Genomic DNA, 25,511 nt, shown 5'->3' with positions numbered 1-25,511 from the left:
TGGCTCGTGGCCTGGTTCACCCCCACGAGAAGTTGGAAGTGGACAGCCGGCAAGTGGAGACGCTTCTGTGACACCGCTGTTTTGCAAATAGGAGCTGAAAAGCTAGGTTTTCTGCAAGTCAGGACCAGCCCAACTGTAGCTGATACCCTGTTTGTGACTTTGAAGGCAGCTCCCAGAACTGAGTGATCATCATGGCCGGTGGGGCCTTCAAAAAGTACTTGGTTGGATTTCCTACTCCCAGTGAGTCAAAATTTCTGAGGGTGAGGCCCCCAAATCTGTATTTTTCTCTTTTTTAATGTTTTTAATTTTATTTTATTTTTGAGAGAGAGAGAGAGAGACAGAATGCAAATGGGGAGAGGGGCAGAGAGAGAAGGAGACACAGAATCCGAAGCAGGCTGCAGACTCTGAGCTGTCAGCACAGAGCCCGATGCGGGGCTCCAGCTCATGGACAGTGAGATCATGACCTGAGCCGAGGTCGGCCACCCAGCCGACTGAGCCACCCAGGCGCCCTCTCAAAATCTGTATTTTTCAAACACCCTGCAAGTGGCTAATGATCAGCTTGGTTCGGGAGCCTCTGGCCCGCACTGCCCTGCTTCCCTCTACCCCGTGGGGCAGGCTCCTCTCCTTCACCCTCGAGGGGCACAGCTTTCTACCATAGCTCCAGATGGAGCGCAGAGAGCGCAGGCAGGGGCCTTCCCGCCTGCCGCTTCTCGCTTCCCGACTCTGACTCTGACACTCAGTCCCCTAGCCCCGCCTCTCTGAGCCCGAGGCTCATCTTTAGGAAGGCTCGTCCGGGCCTCCAGGAGGCATGTGGGCGGAGCGAGGATCCTGTGAACGAAGGATATAATGCCTGGAAGAGGCGTGGCATGCAGTTGGTGCTCAAAAGCCGATGCAGACAGGTGGGCGCTGGCCAGGGCTTGGTCCTCACTGAGCAGGTGCAGTGTCCTCATCCCAGAGAGAGGTGCTCGAACCCTGCCTGCAGCCTGTGTACATGGGACCAAAGAAGAGCTTGTGCGTTTGATAAAACTTAGCACGCTGAGACCTCTCAGTGAATGTTTTTGGATCCTTGGGGGTGTGTGACCAGAACAGCCTCAGTTGCTGTTAAAATTTGGGGGGTGTCTTGGTGTCGTTCATCAGGGAAGTGTCTAATCAGGTAGCTGAGGGAGGGAGAAGCATGATTTGCTCTGAATGTGATTAGATAGAACATTCTGATATCAAAGGAAATGCCAGAGGCATTTTTTAAAAAAATTTATAATTCTTTCATGATTTGGCAGGTAATTATAATTCCTGGGATTTTCACAGACTTAAAGGCTTTTTCACAGCCACTTTGTTTTTGGAAATCATCTTCTCTGATGCTCCAGCTGGAATGGATTGCTCAGTCCCCTGACGTTCCAAAGGCATCGTCTTCCACAGCCCGACTCAAATGTCACCTTCCTGATGGCACTTTCCCGCATCCCTTAGGCCAGGGATACCAAGCAGGGGTCTCCCACGGACCCAGATGCTGATCGGTTGGTAATGGCTGCCTGAGTGTTTTCTTGAGGAAGGAGTGCAGCAAGCAGCTAGTGATGTCTGCCGGGGGCTGGAGGCGGGAGATAGGAGGTGAGCCTGGTGAAGTCTACCAAGCCATGTGGTTGAGCATTTAGGTGGGTTCCAGCTGTTTGGAGTTAAACTGGTGCTTTGGGCACAGGGGCAAGTAGAGGCACCAGATAACTCCCAAACAGAGATGTGCCAGGTCACAGGTGAGTGACGTAAAAGTTGGATAGATGTTGCCAGATCGCCCGTGACTTAACACTTCGTGAGTCTTTCTACCTTCCATCTTTGTTCTCTCTGGGGGAGGCCTTCCCTGACACCCCGTCCTCTTCCCCAGTCTTTCTCTCTCCCTGAGCTGTAAGTTTGTTTGACCTGGAGGGTGTGAACCCCATGACATACCTGCCTCCCCCCACCACACGTGGAACAGGGCCTGACACGTGGTTAGCAATTCTGTTGGTGACGTTGCCTCAGTGGGGGACAGGGAGTCTGTCTCCACAGCTGAGCTCCTTGGTAGAGCATGTGTGGCCCCTTGTATCCAGCTTCAGCAGGCATCCTTTTCCTTTATTTCCCTTCCATGCCATCACCCATCCTGGAAGGCCGGCTCTCCCTCACTGAGTGCTCACCATGCCCAGACACAGTGCACCCGCTCAAGGCAGCAGCTCCGTGGCCCCATGCAGTGGGTATGGTTTTGAACCCTCATTTCATAGGTGAATGGCTCTAGGCTCCTCGTCGTTAAGTGATGTGCCCTAGAGCTGACTGTAAGTGGTCAAGTGCAGGCCTATCTTGCACCGGAATCTGAGCCCTTAACTGCCTTGTCTCAGCTGCCCACGCCACCCCAGCAACTTTGGGGTCTTTGCACCTGAAGTTTCCTCTGCTGAATGTGCCTTTCTCCTCCCTGTCTACAGGGCGTCCTCCTAGAGCTCAGCGCGTTTATGGGATGTAGATCTGTGGGTCTGAGTGACTTTAGATGCCAAAGGTGGGGGGCAAGTGATGGGGGGTTAGAGAGAGGCCGGCACCAGATCTCAAAGGTGTTTGGGTTTTATTTATCTTCAGGGCAGCAAGAAGCATTGAAGGTTTTGAACAGCAGGTGACAGCATCAGATGTTGCTTTGGGAAGATCACCGGGTCTGCTTGGTAGGGGAGGGACTCGAAGGGTAGCTACTTAATGTCCCTCCCTCCCCATTCCCTGCGAGTTTCTGTGGCTGCTGAAAATCAGGAATGGTCAGGTGGGACCTGTAAGCACCCTCAGAGCCTAATAAAAACTCCAGCAGGCAGTGCCTGAGCTTCCTGCTTTCGTTTCTATGATCTCCGCTTGGTCTGGAGGCTCTGGGAGACTTGAATCCATTTTTAGTTATACTGGACTTGGAAGGAGGGACTCACGGAACAGCATGCTCGGCATGGTTTGTGGGAGACGAAAGCTGTGTGTCTCAGTGCCTGTGTGTAGGGATCTCTCGTACAGAAATTCGGAGTTTCAGAGCCCGGCTGAATAACAGGGAACCTTGTAGTTTTCATGGCTGCTCGAAATGAGCGCATCAAATTTCGTCTCCTCTGTTCCCCCGGACCTCCACCCCTTCCCCCTGCCTCCTTCCCTAGTGAAATGAAAGCTTCGTCTGACACGGTCAGCTCACTCTTCTGGCTGCAGAAGAGAACAGCTCGTGATAAATACCCTTTGGAGCTGGGATGTGTCGATGTTTTATGCATTTATGGAAAATTTGTTTCAACACTCTGGCTGCCCCTGCAAAACAAAGCAAAACAAAAACAAAGCGGAAGCCCTGCTTTGCTTTGGAAATGACAGTGGCATTTATTTAAAGCTCTATTTTGTGGGGGCACGTTGGCAGGTATTTAGCAGTGATATGGGTAGTTGTGTCACAGTTTCCTGTTTACTGTGTGGTAAACGGATTCTTAGGCCCGAGGAGGCTCATGGGGGATTTACGTGATTTCTGTGTGGAAGATCTACACACGCATTATTAGCGATACCGTGTGTGTTTGTGAAAGGCCACAAGAAGACCATCCTACGCTTTTTTTTTTTTTTAATACAAAAGGGATAAGACAACGGGGAAACATTAATTTTGGGTCTATATACAAGGACCCTGGGTAGGGGCTCCCTGACTTACTCTCCCGTTGTCAATCGCATGGGACTTGCAGTGTCTTTCCGGCCCTTCTCACCGTGCATGTCGCACTGGTTTGAAAGAGGTGGGCACCTGAGAGACGGGGGCCACCGTGGACAGGGTGGGGGTTCACACAGCAAGTCGAAGGAAGCCTCAGAATTTGATCGGGAGCTCGGTACGTTTCATGTTGATTGTACCACGGCTGCCTTTAGTTTCAGGCCAAGAATTTTAATTCTTTTAAAGAGCCCAAGTGATTATACCTGCTGGTAAATGGAACAGTGTTCATTATCAGGAAACTAAAAAGTAAGGAAAAGTAGAAATAATGGAAAGAAAATCTGTCCCTTGACTAATGGTAATATCTTGTGTATTTCCTTTTATGCCTTTTACCTTTTATATAACGACGTATCAAAAAAAATAGAAAAAAAAAGGGGGGCCCTTCTTTACTCCTCCTGAGGCATCAGGACTTAGGTTAATGATCCTTTCTTTTCCCACAAAGGCGTCCTTAGATCCCTTCTTTATTCTGATGGTATGTTTTATATTTCATATATAATACTTATTACAAATGGTCTGGTAATATTTTTGTCTTGACTAGTGTTTATACTAAGTACCTGGCTGCAGTCTGTGGTATGTAGGAGGGGGTCATCTCTTGGGAAAAGCAGGGAGACAGGGTTAGGTGAGGGTCTCCTGACCTCTGCATTCTCGAGGGATTCTCTTTTGTGGTTGTTGTTTATTTATTTTTGAGAGAGAGAGAGAGAGAGAGAGAGCGCAAGTGGTGCTGGGGACAGAGAGGGAGGGAGGGAGAGGGACAGGGAGGGAGAGAGAGAGAGAGAGAGAGAGAGAGAGAGAGAGAGAGAGAATCCTAAGCAGGCTCCACACCGCCAGTGCAGACCCCAGTGTAGGGTGAACCCACAAACCATGAGATCATGAGCCCAAGTTGGACACTTAACTGACTGAGCCACCTGGGTGCCCTGGAGAGGGGTTCTCTTTAAGATACTTGCAAGATTCTTCTTTGAACGTTCCTGAAGAGCATGGCAAGAGGACGTCTCACATTTCTCTAAAAAGTTTAAATAAATTATAGTTGAATTTGATTTTAAGCCCGGTCAAGATTGCTCATGTAATCAGGGAAATTACTTTATGTTTTGGCCTTACAGGAAGACATCTTTGTAAACAAATAGCTGGAAAGGTCTGTTGTTGATTCTGTACCTCAATCATAGACTACCTTATGGCAACCTCTGTTTCTGTTTCTTTGGGGTGAGCTGGGGGCATTGAATAAACGTGCAAAAATTCAAGGGCTCACCGTGGGCCACCATCAAGTGGGCTGCACGTGGGGCACGGTGGAAGTGGTAGAATCGTGGCAGGTAGCCCAGTGGTCGAGAGCCAGGGTCCTGGAGTCAGTCCTTCATTAGCGGTATGACCTTGAGCTAGCTTCTTCCACTCTGTGACAGCCTTTCCCTTCTGTAAGGCAGAAATGACAACGCCTGCCTTATAGAGCCCGTGTAGCAAAGATGTTAGCAGCGCGTGGAAAGGATTTCCTGGCAATGACTAAGCAGTGACTGAGGGGTAGCTGTGCCATTGCAGTTCTGTCTGTCATCATTACTGTTCCCATCGCTTTGAGCTCTGGTTCTATTTTCTCGGGTTTCAGAACCAAGTTCCTGAGGAACAGAAATGGTCAGTCAGTCCAGCTGTACCATCAGCAGCGTGATTTTTGGCAGGCCCAACTCAGATGAGCAAGAAAGCCTTCGCTAGAAAAGTGTCCACGAAGGAGAAAAACCTTAAGCCCCAAATAACCCGATAACAGCACCGTCCTGACCGTGAACGGTCAACCGTAGATTCTGTAGTGTTAAAATGAACCAAGTGCAAGACGTGTTCACCTTACAGGTGGATTTGCATGACTCACAGGTGAGTGGCGTTCTGTCTCCAGCCCCAACAACCTCCCGGTGCCTTGCTGACAAGTGACAGGACCAGAGAAGGTGGGACAGGTGACTTGGGTGAGGGGAGTCTGCCCTCTGAGCCTCACCGTTCGGTGCTTGTGTGTTCCAGGTGGCGGAGATGCACGGCGAGCTGATTGAGTTCAACGAGCGCCTGCACAGGGCCCTGGTGGCCAAGGAAGCCCTCGTGTCCCAGATGAGGCAGGAGCTCATCGACCTGCGCGGGCCGGTGAGTGCTCCCCCCCCCCCCCCGCCCCGGGAAGGTCCCAGCCCTGCCCTCCTGCCTGCTGTGTCCGTCTGTCTGCCCAGCCTCCGCGGCCCCCAACCCTGCTCCTCAGTTTGTTCGTTGTTGACTGTGTCAAGGGTGTAGAAGAAGAGTACAGAGATGGCCAGAGTGAGCTTCCGTGTACCCGCCGTCCAGCTGTTACATGTGCATTAACCTTCACTACGCTTGGTTTTCTTTGGATGGAAGGGGGTAGAATAAACACGATGATACCAGTTCCATTTGAAGCCCCCCTTTGTAACGTTTCATGCCCCGGCACCCCATAATCCATATTCTGAAATGGGCGTGTAGCCTTCTCCTTCCTATTTTTATACTTTGCTACATACATACGTTTCAATTAGCCATAAGCAGTCTTGGTTCTGTTTAACTTTCACCTACATGATGTTACTGTGTAAATCCCGTGGCCCCTTGTTTTTGCTGGTTTTTAACTCAATTTTTTGGTTTGAGGACTGTCTCACAAAGATCTTTAAACTGTGGCTCTCTCGATACTTGGGGCCACTTACGGTAGTCCCCCCCATAGCCGTGGTTCCGCTTCCCGTGGTCTGGAAGCACACCACACTCCTTCTGGTGAGTTGTGAGAAGGTCAGCGGTGGCCTCATGCTACATCACGATGCCTGCATCACTCACCCCCCTTGATCCCGTCACTTAGGCCTTGGATCATCGCACATCATCACAAGAAGAAGGGGGAGTACAGGACAGTAAGATTTTGAGAGAGGGGCTCATTCACATCTTTTATTACAGTACGTTGCTAAAATTATTCAGTTACTTTCTGTTGCTAACCCCTTACTGTGCCTGATTTATAAATTAAACTTTGTCATAGGTATTCATGTGTAGTAAAAAGCACAGTATGTGTATGCTTCAGTGCTGTCCATGGCTTCAGACATCCACTTAGGATCTTGGAATGTATCCCCCGCAGATACGTAAGGGGGGGGGGCGATGGTAGTTACTTGTTGTGGGCTGTCCTATGCATCCTGGGTGTTTAGCAGCACCCCTGATTTCTACCCACTGGAGGCCAGCAGCACTCCAGGCTGTTACAGTGACCAAGAAGGCCTGCAGACATTGCCTGACGTTTCCTGAGGGGCAGGGGCCAAACCACCCTGGTTAGGAAGTCCTGGTCTAGTTCATTCACTTTCTTGATTCTAGTTCTCTATTGAACAATGTATTGCACTATTTTTTTTTTTCAAAACATTTTTTAGTGTTTATTTTTGAGAGAGAGCGAGAGAGCGCGCAAGTGGGGAAGGAGCTGAGAGAGAGGGAGACACAGAATCCGAAGCAGGCCCCAGGCTCTGAGCCATCAGCACAGAGCCTGACGCGGGGCTCGAACTCACTAACTGTGAGATCATGACTGAGCTGAAGTCAGCCGCTTAACCAGCTGAGCCACCCAGGTGCCCCAGTTCCACATTATTTGTAATCCCGTCATGTTTTATTGGACATTTGGGTTGTTTGCATTTACTTAGCTGTCACAAACCCAGATGCTGAGAGTGTTTCATCCTCCTGTGCACGTTTATGATAGCTTCTTCATCTCGGAGCTTTTATCATGTTAAATGTCAGATGCCCATAGGTAGGCAGGTAAGTTTAAAGCACGTCCTGTATCCCTGTGAAGTAGAACTGTCCTCAGTCGAGGTCAGTTTGTTTGAAGTTCCACACCTGCTTCTCCCTTCTGTATTAATTTGAATCAAATACTGGGTGTGACTTCATCTGTATACAACTCCGTGTGGATCTTAGAAATAGGAAACCATGAATATATTACCATCGTCCCCTGTCTGTGACCATTAGTTCCTTTATACCATCAAATATCAGTGTTCATACTTCTTACTGTTCCATACCTTTTTCTAGCTTTTTAAAAATTAGGATCCACATGAGGTCCACGTGTTGTAATTTGTTATGTCCTTTATGTTTCTCTTCTTCTTAAAACCCTTGTTTGAATTTAGTAAAATACGACATGAAATTTACCATGTTAGCCAGTTTGACGTGTGCAGTTGTGTGGCTTTAGGTACACTCACGTTGTTGTGCAGCCCACACCACCGTCTGTCTCCTGACCGTGTTCATCTTCCCCAGCTGAACCTCTGCCCCACTCTACCCTGACGCCCCATTCCTCCCTCCTGCATCCCCTGCCAACCAGTGTTGTGCTCCCTTTGTCTCTGGATTGAACCACTCGCTTATGTTTCTGTTCATCTATGGAGTCCTCCAACTCTCTTTTCCTAAACACATGTCTGCTGAAGACCGGGTCGTGTCACCACCTGAGACTCGCAGATCGCACCTCTACAGTGTTACTCCGCACGCCCCTCTGTTGCCTCTGTTTTCTTAACTTGGCGCTTGGGTCTGGGCACTTGGATGTTGGTTTAATTTTCCCCCTAACGTTCCTGTCGCTGGAGTGGTGTTTTCTATCAGGAGATGGATAGCTTCTGCTTGTCTCCCTTTACTATCTTAGTGGCCATTTATTAGCACTTCCTGCCTCCACTACGCAAATGTTTCCTTGAGATCCGTGTTGTTGTTGTTGTTGTTTATCACCTGTTGATTATCCCTCTGTCAGTGTGTAGGAGTTCCTGCCAACACTTGAACGTCTCTACGAATGCTTCTGGGTGTGAGGTGGTTTCCCTGGGATTTTTCTGATCACGAGCGGGGTGGGCCTTCTTGACATTTGCTGCCTGGTTATTTTGGCTTCCCCTTCTGTGACTTGTAGTCTTTGTCCACTTTCTACTGGGCTGTGTGTTTTCTTGCTGATTTCTAACAGTACTTCACATATCTTTTCAGTTACGCACATTGTGAATATTCCCTACCAGCCTCGGGCTTACTTACGAACTTTTTTTTTTTTTTTTTTTTTATTTATTTTTTTGGGACAGAGAGAGACAGAGCATGAACGGGGGAGGGGCAGAGAGAGAGGGAGACACAGAATCGGAAACAGGCTCCAGGCTCCGAGCCATCAGCCCAGAGCCTGACGCGGGGCTCGAACTCACGGACCGCGAGATCGTGACCTGGCTGAAGTCGGACGCTTAACCGACTGCGCCACCCAGGCGCCCCTACGAACTTTTAATAAAATGGCCATTGCAAACCTATGGGAAAGGGAGAATCATTTCATGAAACCCCGTCACTCAGCTCTCCCAGTAATCAGCTCTGGGTCATTCTTGATTCATTCCTACTCAATTCAATACCTTCCCACCTCAAATTATTTGGATGCATGTCCAAGTCATGATACTATTTCAGACATAAATATTTGAGTATTTATCACTAAAAGATATTTACAGTATGATTATCGTACCTGAAAAATCAGTGATAATTCCTTAGTGTCTTCAGATATCCAGTCAGTGGTTAATTTTCTCCAGTTATCTGAAAAAAATGTTTTTGATTTATCTGCTGTAATCAGGGTCTTAATGCAGTGCATACGTTGCAGTTGGGTAGTAGGTCTCTGAAGCCTCTTAATTTGTATATTCCCTTCCATAGTCCTCCCTTCACCACCTTGTGTTGCCACTATTGACAAACTTGGCCCTTTGAACTCTAGGTTTTCCTGTTTAGGATTTTGTTGATTGCGACCCTATGGTGATCCTTACCGTGTTCCTCTGTCCTTTGCCTTTCCTTTGAATTGGTCATTAACTGTAGAGTCTTGATGAGTTTCAGGTTTGATTTTTTTTTCTTTTGGACATCTTGCTTTCACAGGTGGCGGTTTGTCCTTCCAATCAGGGTGCACGTAGGCATCAATGTGGGAAGACACCACTGGAGGTACTTTCACACCAGACCCTCTTTGTTTCTCTGATGCCAGCGTGTGAATGTTGCCTCCTGTGCTTAAAGCCCTGTGGTGCATCCCTGATAGAGTTTGTTTCCCTCGCTCCTCACAAGCCCAAGATTTGTACGAGATCTCTGTGGAGCTCTTTCATTAGGGAGAGGCACATTTTCCTAAGACGGAAACACATTTCGTAAGTACCTATTGTGCACTAAGAACCCTTTGCGGCAGTTGATATCATCTTTGTTTTATAGGTTGACCAAGGCTCAGAGAGGTCCCCGAATCTCTGAGTGAGTATGTTGTGGAGCTGGATTCAAACTTGGATTTAATCACAAAGTCTGTTTCTTTCTTGCGCTCCACCAACTCTGGGCAATTGGGGGAACAAGTAAGGGGACTTCCCTTGTGTTACCCATCAGCCTTCCAAGCAAGATCCCAAGGTCCCTCTGTGTGTCCTTCCCAGCCGTGCCCCGTGTTAAAGACCTCGGCAATGTGCCTTCACATTTTACTGCATCTGTGACCCCGTAGCTGAGAAAGGACAGTGGGGTTGTAGTAACGGAGAACTCCCGGCGTTGACTTGTGTTTCAGAGTGTGGGCGGAACTGGTATGGGGTGCAGGCAAGTGTCTCCCATATCCCTGCCCAGTGCAAGGGGTCCTGGCATATTCCATGGCCCACCTTACTGGAGGGGGCTTGATAGCAGGTGCAGACCCAGGAGGGCTCCCATTGCTTAGTGTAGGTCGGATCCTATAGGAGTTGTCATGTGTCGTTTATGCTGAAAGAAAGATAGGTGGCTCTTGTCACCGCAGATGCATTTTCAGAGTGCACCTTCGGTGCATTATTCTCTGTGTGAATGACAAATACTACTAACCAGTTGTTATAAATAAGCAACTCTGGTTTTAATAGGTGACATTTATTGAGTAATTGATGTTTACCTCAAATTTACGTCTAAAGTATTAGCCCTTCACTTAATCCTCACCGACCTCAGTGGTGATTACCATTATGACACCATTTTGCAGAAGCAGCACCTGAGGCTCAGACATGAAGTAACTCAGCCAAGCCCCCACAGCGAGAAGTGGGGGCTCTGTCTGCCTTGCAAGACTGGATTTTGCTTTAAACAATTGAAATTTGCAGACTTTTGGGCTCTTGACAAATCTCGTTACACCCTTGCTAAAAAGTCAAGCAGTGTAAGAGCATTTAGTGAAAAGTGAATCTTCCTCCTGTCGCTGGCCCCCTCGTTTTTCTTCCTGGAGTCACTAACAATGACCAGTGTTGGGTTTGTCTTTTCAGAGATGAGGGATGCCTGGGGGCATCACACACACAGTCCTCCATGCTTTCGTAACTAGCTGCCGACTCCATATAGGATTCCCCCCAGCCCCATTTAGCAGGGGGGATCTTTTTATTTTACATGTAGCTCTACCTCATTCTTCTGTTGAAGAACTATGTCATGTTCCCTTAAACTGGCAATACCATAATTTATTTAACCAGGCCCCTATTGATGGATATTGAGTTGTTTCTCGTTTTTACTTCCGTGACAATGTTAGCATAACATTCTTGTGAAATCCTACTTTTGGATTAGAAGATTGTCGGGCAGTCTATGGGACTCAGCTCAGCCAGCTGATCCCCAGAAACCTTGCCTTGGAAGATTCCCAAGGCACTGGGGAGGACCACCCCCTTCTTCCATCCTCCCTGACCTCATTGCAGGAAACCCGTCTGGGGGGCCAGCATCCATCACCACCTCACGATGTATCAAGTTCTGACAGTGTGTCAGGCACACATTGGGTCTTCGTGTTCATCCTCACTTAATTTTGGAGAGAAGCCTGTGAATCAAGTTGGGGTGTCACCCTCTTTTATAAATCTGGCAGCGGAAGTACAGAAGGGTTTAGGTCCCACCTGCCACCTCGTTACGGTGCCCCACAGTGGTGGGCCTCCATCCTGTCGGTCGTCTTCAGCTCCATGGCCCTTGCTTCCTCGTTCTGTGTACCCTTTGCTCCTGCTGTTCCCTCTGCCTGGAATAATGCTCTGTGCTCAGGCCTCACACCATCAATGTCAACTCCTCACTTCCTCAGGAAACCATGCTGATGCCCGCGACAAGGTCACATTTTCCCTGTAGAGTATGATGCTTACAAGCCTCTCTCCCTTCTTCTCTTAATGTAATTCTATGTGGATCTGTCACTGATTGTTACCTGTATTCCCTGCTCCGGGACAGCAAATTCTATGTCTCCTGCTTGCTTGGGGCCCAGTGATTCATGCAGTAGGGGCTGAGTTCATGTGGGTTGGCTCGTTGAGTGAATCATCAGATGAATGAATGAAAGTCCCAAGTAGGAAGTGCTGGAGTCCAGACTTCCCTGGAACCTTTGACGTGTAAGCCCACCTTCTCTCTGCCCTGCCATGTTTTTGTCTCCCGTCTGAATGTCCTTCAGGGCAGTGGCATCCATTTACACAGAGGTAGCTCTGACTGTCATGGGATCCTTTCCTGGGGGCAGGTGGTGCTGGACACAGGGAGGAAAGAGAAGAGAGGTCATTTAAGGGCCTGGAGACTGTAGGAAGAGCTGGCCATTTGGGCAGTGGTCCCCAGGGCACGCTTGACCTTGTCATTGCCCTGGGTCTGCTCTGCTTACCACCCCAGAGTCAGACCACTGGGGCAAAAGGAAGGAGGAAGTTGTAAGCTCAGCTTCAGTTCTGGAGCCTTCTATGCCTCTGTGAGAAGCATCTACCTTGGGAAGCTCAGGCTCTCCTGCGTTCATTTCCACTCGGCCCGGCTCTCTGCTCACCTTGGGTTTGACTTCCTCCTACACCGCCAGAGTGTCAAGGGCAGCCCTGGTTTTGCTGTATTTGGAAGCCCCACCTGGCCCTTGTATCAAGCGGGGATAACATGGCTCCCCTGGGCGGCTCGTGGAGAGGCTGCCAGTAAAACCGCTCGGTCGTGGGCTCGTGGCGGTGGCCTGACCCCTTTTCATGTCCGAATCGCCAGTGCCTAGCAGCGACGTGCACGTAGTAGGTGCTTGCTGAGCGTTTGCTGAGTGAGAACTTCGTTTGCACGGAGCTCAGGAGGAGTGTATGGCCCGGATGGTTGTTTTCAAAGATAGGAGCAGGGACATAGTTTGCTCCCGCTGCTACCTTTTTGTGATGTTACAGACTTTGAAGCCAAGTTGCTTATTTTAAGAATGAGTTTGGGATTAGGGGTTGAAGTTTTTTCGTTTTCTTTTTTTGAATGTAGGTATTTTTAGGACTCTGCTCATTATTCTTTTCTACCCCTCTGGTATAAGATGTGAATGAATGCCGGAGTTTTTTCTTTTTCTTTTTCTTTTTTCTTTTCTCTCTTTCTTTTTTTTTTTTTTTTTCCACTTTTAGTGGGATTTGATTACAGCCCTGAGAGCTCTCTGGGAGAACAGTTCCTGCTTTGAATAATAAGTGGAGACAGGGAAATAGAGCCTTGTAAGATTTTGAGGCGTGCGGGTCCATTAGAGGGGAAAGCTTAGGGCTGAGCTAGTCATCACGTGGGGGTTCGTTCCCCCTGGGGGAGCAGACATGGTCTCACTTCACGTCGTTGAAGTTGGATTCCTCTTCTCTTTCTTCTGCTCCTGAGCTGGGTCTCTGTCTCTCCATCCTGATCATCCTTTAATTGCATCTGCCCCCTCCGCCCAGGCGGCAGAAATGGCCCAGTGTGTGTGACTTGAGGTGGCATTCACATCCTCTCCCCGCGACAGCAGCCCTGTGTAATGTGTGTCTTAGGTCCAGGGGTCACACGAGCTGACAGAGATGCAGGGAGCTCTCGTGACCCAGCCTGAGGCACATGGCTTTGCGGTGGCACCCCATGCAAATCCAGGCCTTTCTCCTTTTTCAAACCGTGCCTCTGCCTCTTTCATTTTTGCTTTTTCATTTCAAGCAAAATTTAGTGTCTGATATGCTCTAGGCCCAACACACTGGGTGGTTTTAAAGATCCAGATTCCTCTGTGGTGCCCACTCCCTACCTGCAAGATGAATCTGTCCCTTTCTTGTCTCCAGCTCATTCTGGACATCAAAGTAGTTTTTGTTTTGTTTTGTTTTTAAGGCATACTAATCACTTCATCTTCATCTCAGAAAGGGCTCTTTGGAAAACTTGGAATCTAGAGAAGGCAGTTTCCCAAAAGCAGAACACTGATTCAGAGGGCATGCAAAGCTGGTGCCTTTAGAAGACGGGAGTGCAGTGGTGGAAGGATCCAGAAAATGTTAGATCAGAGCGTGTTCACCGGGCTTCCTTGCTGTAGCACTTCCCACAATGGTGCCTCCCCGCTCTCCAAAGGGGGTAGGTACAGCATGCGTTATATGCATTATTTCCCAAGATCATTTCCCCAAGGAGCATCTTTTTGAAAATTTTTTTAAATGTTTGTTTATTTTTGTAAATATAATTTATTATCAAATTAGTTTCCATACAACACCCAGTGCTCATCCCAGCAAGTGCTGTCCTCCCTGCCCATCACCCACTTTCCCGTCTCCCTCACGCCCCATCTACCCTTAGTTTGTTCTCAGTCCTTAAGAGTCTCTTATGGTTTGCCTCCCTCCCTGTCTGTAACTGTTTTTAACCTTCCCCTCCCCCATGGTCTTCTTTTAAGTTTGTCAAGATGCACATATGAGTGAAAACATATGGTATCTGTCTTTCTCTCACTGACTTATTTCACTTAGCATAATACCCTCCACTTCCAGCCATGTTGCTGCAAATGGCCAGATTTCATTCTTTCTCATTGCCAAGTAGTATTCCGTTGTATATATAAACCACATCTTCTTTATCCATTTGTCAGTTGATGGACATTTAGGCTCTTTCCTTAATTTGGCTATTGTTGAAAGTGCTGCTATAAACATTGGGGTACAGGTGTCCCTATGCATCAGCACTCCTGTATCCCTTGGGTAACTTCCTAGCAGTGCTATTGCCCGGTCATAGGGTAGGTCTATTTTTAATTTTTTGAGGAACCTCCACACTGTTTTCCAGAGCGGCTGCACCAGTTTGCGTTCCCACCAACAGTGCAAGAGGGTTCCCGTTTCTCCACATCCTCTCCAGCATCTATGGTTTCCTGATTTGTTCATTTTAGCCACTCAGACCGGCATGAGGTGGTATCTTAGTGTGGTTTTGATTTGTAGTTCCCTGATGATGAATGACGTTGAGCATCTTTTCATGTGTCTGTCGGCCATCTGGATGTCTTCTTTGGCAAAGTGTCTACTCATGTCTTCTACCCATTTCTTCACTGGATTATTTGTTTTTCGGGTGTTGAGTTTGTTAAGTTCTTTACAGATTGTGGATACGAGCCATTTATCTGATATGTAATTTGCAAATATCTTTTTCCATTCCGTCTGTTGCCTTCTAGTTTTGTTGATTGTTTCCTTTGCAGTGCAGAAGCTTTTTATCTTGATGAGGTCCCAGTAGTTCATTTTTGCTTTTAATTCCCTTCCCTTTGGAGATGTGTCGAGCAAGAAATTGCTGTGGCTGAGGTCAAAGAGGTTGTTGCCTGCTTTCTCCTCTTAGGGTTTTGATAGTTTCCTGTCCCACATTTGGATCCTTCATCCATTTTGGGTTTATTTTTGTGTATGGTGTAAGAAAGTCGTCTAGTTTCATCCTTCTGCATGTTGCTGTCCAGGTCTCCCACCGCCATTTGTTAAAGAGACTGACTTTTTTCCATTGGATACTCTTTCCTGCTTTGTCAAAGATTAGTTGGCCATACACTGTGGGTCCACTTCTAGGTTCTCTATTCTATTGCATTGGTCTCTGTGTCTGTTTTTGTGCCAGTACCGTACTGTCTTGATGATCACAGCTTTGTAGTAGAGGCTAAAGTCTGGGGTTGTGATGCCTCCCATTTTGGTTTTTTTCTCCAATATTACTTTGGCTCTTTGGGGTCTTTTGTTTATTTTTGAGAGAAAGAGAGAGAGAAAGAAAGAGTGGGGTGGGGGGGGATGCAGAGGGAGGGGGAGACAGAGAATTCAAAGCAGACTCCAGGCTCAGAGCTGTCAGCACAGAGCTCAATGTGGGGCTTGAACTCCTGAACCGTGAGATCGTGACCGGAGACGAAGTCGGACGCTTAACCAACTGAACCACCCAGGCGCCCCAAGGAGCATCTTTTCTAAGATGTCTTTGGAGGAAGGCATTTGGGAAAGTTAGGGCCCAGTTACACACCGTTTTCGTTACCCACGCACCAGCTGGCAAGGGGATCAGGGAAGCCCGGTTTGTCTCATGGGCCTGTCTGGGCATGCAGGGTGCAGGGGCTGGAGGGGAGGGAGTGACGCTGTGTGGCTGTGGGGTGCAGCGGGGTCTTTCGGTCCCGGCTCCGACTGGCTCTCCGCTCACCCCAGCTGGCCGGGCCTCGGTCACCTGAGCAGCGCTGAACCCTGGCACTCGGGGCCTCTTGCACAGGTGCTCTCGAGGAGCTGGCACTTCTTATTCTCGCTCAGATTACCTTCTCTCTCCTGCTCTGTCTGGTTGATTAACTATTTCTCTGTTTCTTCTGTCCCATTGCGCTTCTCTCTTGCTGTCCTCCTGCCTGCTTCTCTTTCTCTCTGTCTGCTCCTTTCTTTCTCCGTCTGCCTGTCTTGATCTCTGGCTCTCTCTGACCTCCCAACCCCACTTCCTGCATGTGCTTGGTCTCTGTCTGCCTGTCTGTCTCTTGCTCATGCCTGAACCCTTCTCTGCAGCCGGCTCACTCTGTCTCTCCCCTCCCCGCTCCTTCCCGTTTTCTCTCCTTGGGTGAGCGTTCGCGTTGCCTGGTGATGGGAAGATGCCTGCTGTGCGTTGCAGCTGGCTCGACAAGCTCACAGCCTTTCCGTTTCTTCCTTGTTGCCCGACTCGTGTGTTCTGCACAGGGCCCCTGTGTGGTGGTATCCCTTAGGACCAAGCTCCCCAAAAGCCTTTGCAGACTGTCCCTTCCTGCCTGCTGCAACACGGTTCCCCTCTCTTGTGTTGAACTTCGTTTCCCACGCAGACTGGCAGCTTTCTTGAGACGGGTCTGTGTTCACGTGCCTCTCCTTGGGCTGCCACCGGAGTCACTCCCGGAGCGTATGATGTGTAAATCTGACCACGTACCTGTAGGATCCATGGTTACACTCTCTTAACCACCATACTTGGTTATCCAAGGTGCCTTCCTGGATTCTGCAGGATAACAGACTTGCTGTTCATCCTTGCTCTAAGCTGCTTGGCGTTTCCACAGGGCACCCTTCCTCTACTGTGGAAATGACTGTGCCTGGTGGGAGAGCAAGACAAGTAATTTAAAATTCAAGGTTGAGATCGATGGCGGAAAAAAAAAGAAACTCATCCCAAGTTTTTTAATATGGCTCACTTTGAAATGAAATGCTTCCTGGGACTTGCTTGGGATCGTTAAAACCTTCAGAGGGAATGCTTTCATTTGTGGGCTGATGCTATTTAAGTACAGAAGCTTAATAAGAAATATATTTTTCAGCTGGGTGGCACTTGCAGAATATCTAATGATCAAGTACCAAATTGTCTGCTGCCCCACAGCAGCTCTAAACGTTGAGTTCCAAATTATAAGAGGCTTTTAAATTCAGCACTTGGACATTGGTGTTTTAATCGTCTACCGTCTTGAAGGAGATTATTTTTAAAAGTGCCATTTAAGAGAGGCTACTAAAAATATATCGCACATAGAGGCTTAGCTTAGAAATGTTAGTTTTTGACACAGAATCCTCCAGAAGGATGATGGCAGAACCCACTTTAGACCTCTCTGTGTCCCAGAATCAAAACCCCTCTTTCAGTCCAGTATCTTTTTCTGCCCATGGGCACAGACCCTGAATGATCTCACGCTCCTTGGCTTTAAAGCAAAGGGTTCTTCGGATCGCCAGTCTGTCTTCCCACATGTGCCCAGGTTAAACTCTTGCCCCTGGTTTATGCTTGGCTTGCTCACCACCATGGGTAGTTGGGTTCCATAGGAGAGCCCCGAGGGGCTACAGTTAGGGGTTCAGGTGGGCAGTACCTGGCTACCCGGGACATACGGGTATGGAACTTCGAAAGCACATTTTCGTGACGATCGGGGTTTTGTGTCTGTTGGCAAATGCAGCACGTGCAAGCTTTGCCCCGAAGCCGGTCTCCTATGGATGCAACCAGGAAACACTGGCAAGGTGCAGAAGAGTCCAGACTTAGACACCTGGTGCTCCACAGTGATTTCAGCTGTGCCTTGAGAGAGGCACTGGCTGCCCTGGCTGAGGCTGCCTGTGGGTCGCTCGTGTTTTGTGTGTCTGTCTTGCATAGAGTGTGGGCCCACTGCAGGGAGGTGGCAGACGTGGAAGAAAGGGGCTCTGGCTCTGACGAGGTCAAAGACGAGAATATGTTCTCTGTGACGTGCATTGTGACTTGGCTTGGAGACAGAGGTCTACACGGACAGAGGCCTGACTCTGGCACCTTTCCTGCCACTGCTTCTGAAGAAAGAGAAGTCACAATTACAAGGCGGCTTTTGGCCCCCCTGTGACCTTTTCTCCCTTCCCCAGCCCAGCTTTGCGAATGGCTCGTTCGACTTTGCTGCCCACAGCTCCACCGGCAGAATTGGCAGCCAAGGTGCTCCTGTGCTGACAGGCACTGTGCCCCATTGGATTCTCTACCAAGTCCTTCTGAAACAAGCCTGTCTTCCTTGTTTGTTTCCGCCTGACCCGAAAGTTCACATTTGGACGAAGCGGAGTCCTGCGCTGGCGACACACACACGTCATTGGCACCAGCAAGGCCCGCTCTTACTTGGCTAATGAGGTGGCTGTGACCTCCCTCTGCCTTCTGCGGAAGCTGCTCCCGGACTCCACTCCTGCCTCCCACGAGAGGACCTTGTGTTGCTTTGCTCCCCACTGTTGTGTATTTTGTCGGCCTGTAAGTTTCTCAGTACGATGTCATTAGCACGGAAAAGGGGCTCCTGTGATTCGGGCCTCCGGTGGGACTCCTGTATGGGTTGTTCTGGGCCAGGACCTCTGTCCCTTGTGGTGGGAATGAAGCACTGTCCTTGACTCATTTTTGCAGACCTCCCCAACCTGCTCTAGTCTGTCCCCACCCTGCCTTATAAATCTTTCTGACCAAGACATTAAACCCTAATGTAATTTCTTTTATTTCTGTTACATTAACACCGTATTTCTGAGGACACAGAACCACGCGATTACACTTGTACAAACCCTCTAATTAGATATATTAGATGTACTTATGCCTTAATTTAATAAATTTTTCTTTGTGATGATAGAGTTCCCTTCCCTTCCAGTTACATGTGACTTTCTCCATTTTTATTTTTTAGGTTTCTTCCTAATTTTTATAATCTTTTTTTAAAAAATAAAGGCCCATCTGTACTTCCTGCTTTCCTGGCCCGTTATAAATTTAGGGCTGCTGTGTTGGGCAGTGAACACTTTGAGCTGAGTGGCATCTGGACATCAAAACGATCTTCCAGTTGGCTCTGGAAGCTTTCCCCGTCTTCTTGAAGTAGATTTATGTAATCTCCCCGTAAAAACAAATGGTGTTTTTGCTCTGTGTTTCTTGCAAGTTGAGTCTCTGGCTAGTTGGTTTGTGGGGTCCAGAGTTGATTATGGCTGGATATGTTGCTGTCTTTCTTCTGGGAGATTATGCGATTGGATTGGAACCAGATGCATCTCGGGAAAGGGGTCCCTGATGAATTGGCACAAAGCCAAGCCCTTGCCTCCCTTGATCTGTTCGTTTGGAAACGACCTCTTGATACACAGCGTCATCTTGGAATCCATGGGGTTCTTGAGCGCCCCCCCCCCTTGCCAATGGGGACGGCAGAGCTGCTGCGCTTACTTTTGAGGAAAATGATTTTACCGACCAGGATTCGAGTGGTTTTCTCCCAGATACTCAAGGGGCTTGTCCACACCAAGATGAGGGGTTGTGATTTGAGTGGTGTTTCTAGCGGGGCATTTGTGATCTGACTTGGCCAACAATTCTGATGAAGTTGGAAAAACCTCAGGTCCCGTTAGGCTTTTATTTCCGTTCTGGGCAAGGGGCTTTCTTCTGGCTGTCCTGGGGTATCCCTGCCTGTGGCAGCATGGGGGTGTGTAGCCTCTAATGGGAATCCCCTCTTTCCCGTTACAGGAAGCTCCACAGCCATCTGTTGGCCCCAACACCTTGATACAGTGCTGATGTCTTTTTAGCTTTGTTGCTCAAAGAATCTCGTGCATGCTGAAGCAGGACCTGGCTGTCACCTTCTTCCTCGCCTCTTACTAACGGCCCTTGGGTCACGGAGCTCTGCCCCTTCCGTTTGATCTCCATGCTAGCGGCAGGGCCTTGCTCCTCTGCCTTCTGAATTTCGGAAGACCTACTTCCATTTTTTTTCTAAGTTACATAAATAAGAATATATTCTTGAAAGAAATTAAATAATACATATATATAAATTGTACACTGGACAGAATACAAAATACAGGTGTCCCCCTCCCAGAGATCTTTCCTGTGAAGAGGTTCGGTATCTATCCTTCCAGATATACTTATGCATCTACATAAAGACAGATGTATGTACCTGTACTTTGCTATTTTTAACAGCCGGTTGGGACTGGCTTTCTCCATTCATAAGCATGAGTTGGCATTTCCTTCCTTCCCTGTCTTCCAGATCTTTTCCGTCCCTCACAGACCAGCTCGTTCTCAAGCGCTTTTTGTGGCTTTGTCGGTAGTGAGTGGTTTGTATTTTTAACTTGCTCAGAATTTCTGTAATCCTGTTTTCTCCGCTGGGCCACCCATTTTGTCTACTTTTCTTATGTCCTGCTCTGTTGATTCATTTGTTCTCTTGAATTACACTCAGGTAATTGCTTCTGCCGCTCGACAGAGGCTAGTTGTACAATGGGGGGAGCCCAGAGATACGTTCGCACGTATCTGCAGTGGCGTGTGATTGTGTGTGACAAGTGGTAGGCTCTCCAGACGTGGTTGTTGAATGAATGAGCAAACTGGAAAGACTTCTGTACAAGTGGGTGTAATGGTGGCACAGGGGTGGGTGAGTTAACCGCTGGGATTGACTGGGAAGGCTTCAAACGGGACATGTTCGTCTTGGGTTTTGAAGGATGAGTAGAAATCGGTCAGGAGGATGGGCCTGTTAGAGGAAACAGCGGTGTAAGTCAGCACGGTTTGTGTGTGGATATTATCCGCTGCTTTGGTGGGGGTATCTTTTTTGCTTCTGTGTCAGATAATGAGGTCCTTAAAAATGGGAGGGGCATTTATGTTCCTCCCTACAACTACTATTTTTTGAGCACTTACTATATACCCAATTCTTTCGCAAGTATTTTACTTCCAGCAGCAAGCCCAAGTAAGTGCTCTCCTATCCCTTTTAGGGATGAGGAAATGAAGGTGCAAGTGAAATAGATACTGTCCCTAAGTCCTTGTGACGGATAAGGGACCGAGCTGGTAAGTATCAGCTTTTGTCAGTCTTCTTGTGCTCGTCTGTAAAGAGGACTGGGAGGCACCTGGATGGCTCAGTCGGTTAAGCATCCGACTTCAGCTCACGTCATGATATCACAGTTCGTGGGTTCGAGCCCCGCGTCGGGCTCTGTGCTGACAGCTCAGAGCCTGGAGCCTGCTTGGGATTCTGTGTCTCCCTCTCTCTCTGCCCCTCTCCCTGCTCGTGCTCTGTCTCTTTCTCTCAAATAAACTAAAAATCAAAAAGCTAAGCAGGACTGGGGATGCCCACCAGAGAGAGTTGTATGAGGCTTGAGTTAAAGGAGATAACGCTTCTCAATCATGCACGGCAGGGGGTCAGATACCGCCTTGTCATCACCCTAATAAAATAGCACCCCCGTGCTTTACGTTTCTACATAGCCCTTACCCTGCTCGGGGTAGAGTTGTTTAATTGCCGTCTTCCCCTTAATCCCTTTATACTCGACTGTGTCCCCAGCTCCGGGTAGAGACTTTTAAGTATTTGCTGAATGAATACATATTAGTTTCCGTTCCTCACTGTAGCATCTGAAGTTTGGATGCCCAGGAAATACTCGGTGAATTTGCCTCAAGCTAAACATTCTATGCCAGTTGCCTACGCCAGCAAGGGACTGTGGATTTATGTGTCACAAGACGATCAACATTGCTGTTTTCTTTTTTTGTTTGCTGTCATGTGTGAGGAGCTATCATATGTCTCCCGCCCCTGATTTTCCTGATGGTCTCGATTTAAACGGTTTCCAATTTGAGTATGAAATTATCCATCAGTCACAGCGCGAACTCGTGCTTTCCTCGGTGGCTCGTCAGAATAAGCCAGAGCTTAATTGGAGAGACAACTCTTGGGAGAGTAAGGGCTCGCTGGGGAAGACATGCCCCTTCTGCCCCCCAGCCCCCGCTCTGGAACATTGCTTCTCCCCCCGGATGCTGGTCCCAGTCTTGTCCATCCCCCAGATGGAGTGTGGATGGTGCCTCGTTAGTTAGCGCCCTCTGTGAGTTGGGGGGATGACCAGGGCACTGGCGATGCAGAGAACAGGTCCCAGACTGTCTCCTGGACCCTCAGCCTGCATTGTGGAGGAGACCCCACGTGCGCTGAGGTCTGCCCCCAGCCTGGGGGTGTCTGCTCTTCCGCATCTCAGTGTTCTGAGAGGACACAGCAGGGAGGAACGCCCGGTCCTCGGATCCGTGCTCCCCAAGGTGTGAGGCATGTGGTCCTGCTCTTAGGCGGGATCATTTCAAGTGGCTCATGAGCCCAGTGTTAACTAACATGGGCCCTGCAAGGGAGGGGAGTGGTTTTCTTTGCCTGGGGCTTTCAGCAGTGCTGGCGTCTTGACTGCTTCCGTGACCCCCTCACACAGTGAACAGGGGCCTCAGGGGCAGGGTGCTGGTCGGCCGTGGCGTCTAGAAGTCCAGATGCTGTGGCTCAACCCCAGGTCAGCTGGAGGGGTGTCTCTGAAGCGTGGCCAGGACATCCCTTGGCGACTCAGGTGGTTCTAAGGCAGGCAGGGGTCAGAACCACTGACGCTTTGAATTTCAGAAAGTTGCACTCGTTGGCTTTGGCTTTCTATATATAGCAAGTAACATCGATCGGCTCTTTGCTAGAGTGATTCCATTTTTAAGTAGACTTTGTAAGAAAAAAGGCGGGTTGATTTGAGAAACTACATTAGTAAACAGTAGCGCAGATGGTACACGAGTGTGGCGCAGTCGTGCTGGTGCCTCTTGACGGGCTCGGGTCGATCACAGTGTCAGCATTTGAGGCCCCGGTATTTGGGCTCCCCCAGGATCCCTGGGGCTGATTCCCCCTCAAGGGAAGCCCGGAAACAGCGCCCACAGCTCGTTAGCACATCTCCTCGGGGATTCTGCTGGTTATCCGTCTCCGCGTGCGTGGCAAGTGGTCCCAGAACTTAGAGGCAGAAACAGCATCTTGAAATAACCGTGCTTTATGGTGTCGCGGGAAGCCGGGTGCGCTTGGCCTTCAGCCTCTCCGGCTGCAGACTTCGCGAGGCCCCGGGCCGGGAGGGGTCTGCTTCCTGGCTCTCGAGTGTGGTTGCTGGCAGGACTCTGTTTCTCACGGCCTGTCAGACCCAGAGGCTCAGTCCCTGTTGGGCTGTGGGCTGGAGGCCACCCTCCTTCCTCCCCACACGGGTTTATTGCGGCCATTTGCCTCATCAAAGTCAGCAAGCCCAGAAAGCGGCGGACACGAGGAAGACGGGGGTTACCTGTAACCACTCTGGGAAGTAGCACCCCATCACCTCTACCCTCCCTCTTCATTAGGAGCCAGTCGCCGGGGCCCCCCCACTCAGGGAAAGGGGGCCACACTGGGGCAGGAAGGTCAGGAGACGGGAGCCACCGGGATGCATTTGGGGAGGCTGCTCAGCGCAGGAAGCTTGCCGAACACACCTGCTCCTTCGTGTCCCCGTCACCTGCAGGGGCGCCCCTGGGGGAGAGTTCCTGCAGGTCCTGACGCCAGGAGATGTGCCACTTTGAAGCCATCGTGGGTGATTTTGTGGACTGAGAGGATCCTGGGGCTGGTTTTATTTCACTCTTTGGTCGCAAGGCATCTGGGTCAAAACGACTGCTTCTCTTCAGTTGACTGTGTAGAAAGAAGCGATCGACTGTGGAGAAATGGACGACCTGGAGCTCCCGTGGCCGGACTTTGTGTGCAGAGCCTTCCGCTCCAGTCCGGAAGTCCTACTTCTGTCTTTATCTCGTCCCTGTCTCCTTGTGGCTTGCTTTATTCTACCCCGTTGCAGATACTGTCACGTGCCTGAAACTTCACGGGTCTGGGGGTTTAGAGAACGTGGGATCTGGGAGTTGCGTTCTGTTTAGGGTGGGCTGCGGGTTTCTCAGGCGCAGAGCTGACCATATTACCTCCGTCCTGGTGCCTTGGGATTCCAACCAGGAGCGAGCGGGCGAGGCTGGCGTTGAAAGCCCCCCGCTAGTTGGCTTGCCGCGGAATCACCACTCACAACCGGAGGAACGGTGGCCACGGCTTCTCGTGTTCTGCAAGCCTCTCTGCTGCACTAACAGCATGGTTCTGGACAAGGCGTGTTACCTCTTTGAGCCCCACTTTTCCCGTCTACAAAATGGGGTGTAGGCCTTCAGTCAGAGGAGGCTGGGTTGTGTTGTAGTCACAAACAGCTCTACAAGGTCAGTACGGAAAACACAGAGGTTTCCTTCTCAGTCACGTTCCGCATCCTCACGGTTGGCTGGGCTGCTGCATCCTCACCATCTTCGCACCCAGACCCACATCACAGAGAGGGAAAGAGTCTGGCCAGGCACTCGCACTCCGTCTCAGAGCTTCCACCCAGGTAGGGCACACGTCCCTTCCCTCTTCATTGGCAGAGCACGGCCCACGGACGCATGTCACTGCAGGCGGGAGGGGGAGCGCGGCGTTGCCAGCATCCGGAAGGAGCGTCGCGGGTGGCCTTGGTGACTTCTGCAGGGGGCACCTTCTCCGGCTGGTGGTGAGGGTCCCGTCAGAGGACGCGTGCAGAGCGCTACAGCCTGGCGTCCAGTTCCCGCTCGTGAGCAGTGATGCTGTGGTTATGGCCATGGTAACGATGCTGGGCAGACAGGTCAGGCTTATCTAGGGGCCCCGGCTGACAAGCCTTTGTCTTCGTGATCTTTTCCTCCAGCGCCTGTGTCGTGGGGTCCTTGGGTTCCTGAGTTCCGAGTACTGTGCTTTGAATTTTTTTTTTTCAACGTTTATTTATTTTTGAGACAGAGAGAGACAGAGCATGAACGGGGGAGGGGCAGAGAGAGAGGGAGACACAGAATCGGAAACAGGCTCCAGGCTCTGAGCCATCAGCCCAGAGCCCGACGCGGGGCTCGAACTCCCGGACCGCGAGATCGTGACCTGGCTGAAGTCGGACGCTTAACCGACTGCGCCACCCAGGCGCCCCATCGAGTACTGTGCTTTGAACTGGGGATCGGAGGCGAGACCGACGTGGTCTGTGTCCTCAGATCGCTCACGGTCTGTCCTTGGCAGCAGGAAATGGAAGGATTTCCTTTGGGTTTTCATTTTCATGGCTTGACCTTTGTAGGGAACCATACAGAATACAAGAAATGCTGGAGCTGGAAGGGGCCGTTGTTTCTGTACCAGTTAGGGTGTTTTCGGGGACAAAAGCACAGAACCGAAGCTAAAGCAGGTTCAGCAAAGCCAGGAATTGGTTTTGCTGGATGACTGAAAAGTTTAGAGCTTGGTGAGCAGTGTGCCTGGCTGTTCCTCCTGTCAGTCGTCCTCAAGAGAAAGAACACAACTCTCTGTCCAGCGCTGCCCCCCACATCCCCAACATTGTCTCTGATCAAACCAGCTTTGTCGTGGGCCAGTCTTGAACTGGTCACTAGCACCACGTGGGCAGGATGTGCTGTTTGACCTAAGAGATTTAGTGCCTCTTCTGGGGTCGAGGCATAGGGTTTTTTCCACCCAGATCTCTTGTAAGGTGATTTCCCAGGAGGGGAATGTGCCAGGCCGCGGACAGCCACGGTCTACACCTGTGTCTTGCCCCTCCCTTTCCTTGGGGGGAAAACAAGCTCAGAGCAGCGAAGTGACTTGCCTCCTGCCCCTTGGCACATGAGAGACAGA

At 49.8% G+C, this 25,511-nt stretch overlaps 1 protein-coding gene across 10 annotated transcripts in view; it reads left to right on the top strand.

The window, feature by feature from the left end:
• SNX29 (sorting nexin 29) overlaps positions 1 to 25,511 on the top strand; it is a 499,996-nt gene that overhangs the window by 317,539 nt on the left and 156,946 nt on the right. For all 10 annotated transcript variants that reach the window (XR_006963587.1, XR_006963584.1, XR_006963586.1 and 7 more), the window contains one exon: positions 5,678 to 5,794. Coding sequence is in view for 6 of the 10 variants with exons in the window: in XM_047087507.1 (XP_046943463.1) it covers positions 5,678 to 5,794 (117 nt within the window). In the remaining 4 variants the exon portion in view is untranslated. The remainder of the gene's footprint in view (positions 1 to 5,677; positions 5,795 to 25,511) is intronic.

Source organism: Lynx rufus, unplaced genomic scaffold (genome assembly GCF_022079265.1).
Source record: "Lynx rufus isolate CCGP_SWC_20201006 ecotype Redwood Valley unplaced genomic scaffold, mLynRuf1.p SCAF_23, whole genome shotgun sequence".
NCBI classification, from domain to species: domain Eukaryota; kingdom Metazoa; phylum Chordata; class Mammalia; order Carnivora; family Felidae; genus Lynx; species Lynx rufus.
Note: the sequence above shows the minus strand (reverse complement) of the source record. Positions and strands in the feature narration are given on the sequence as shown.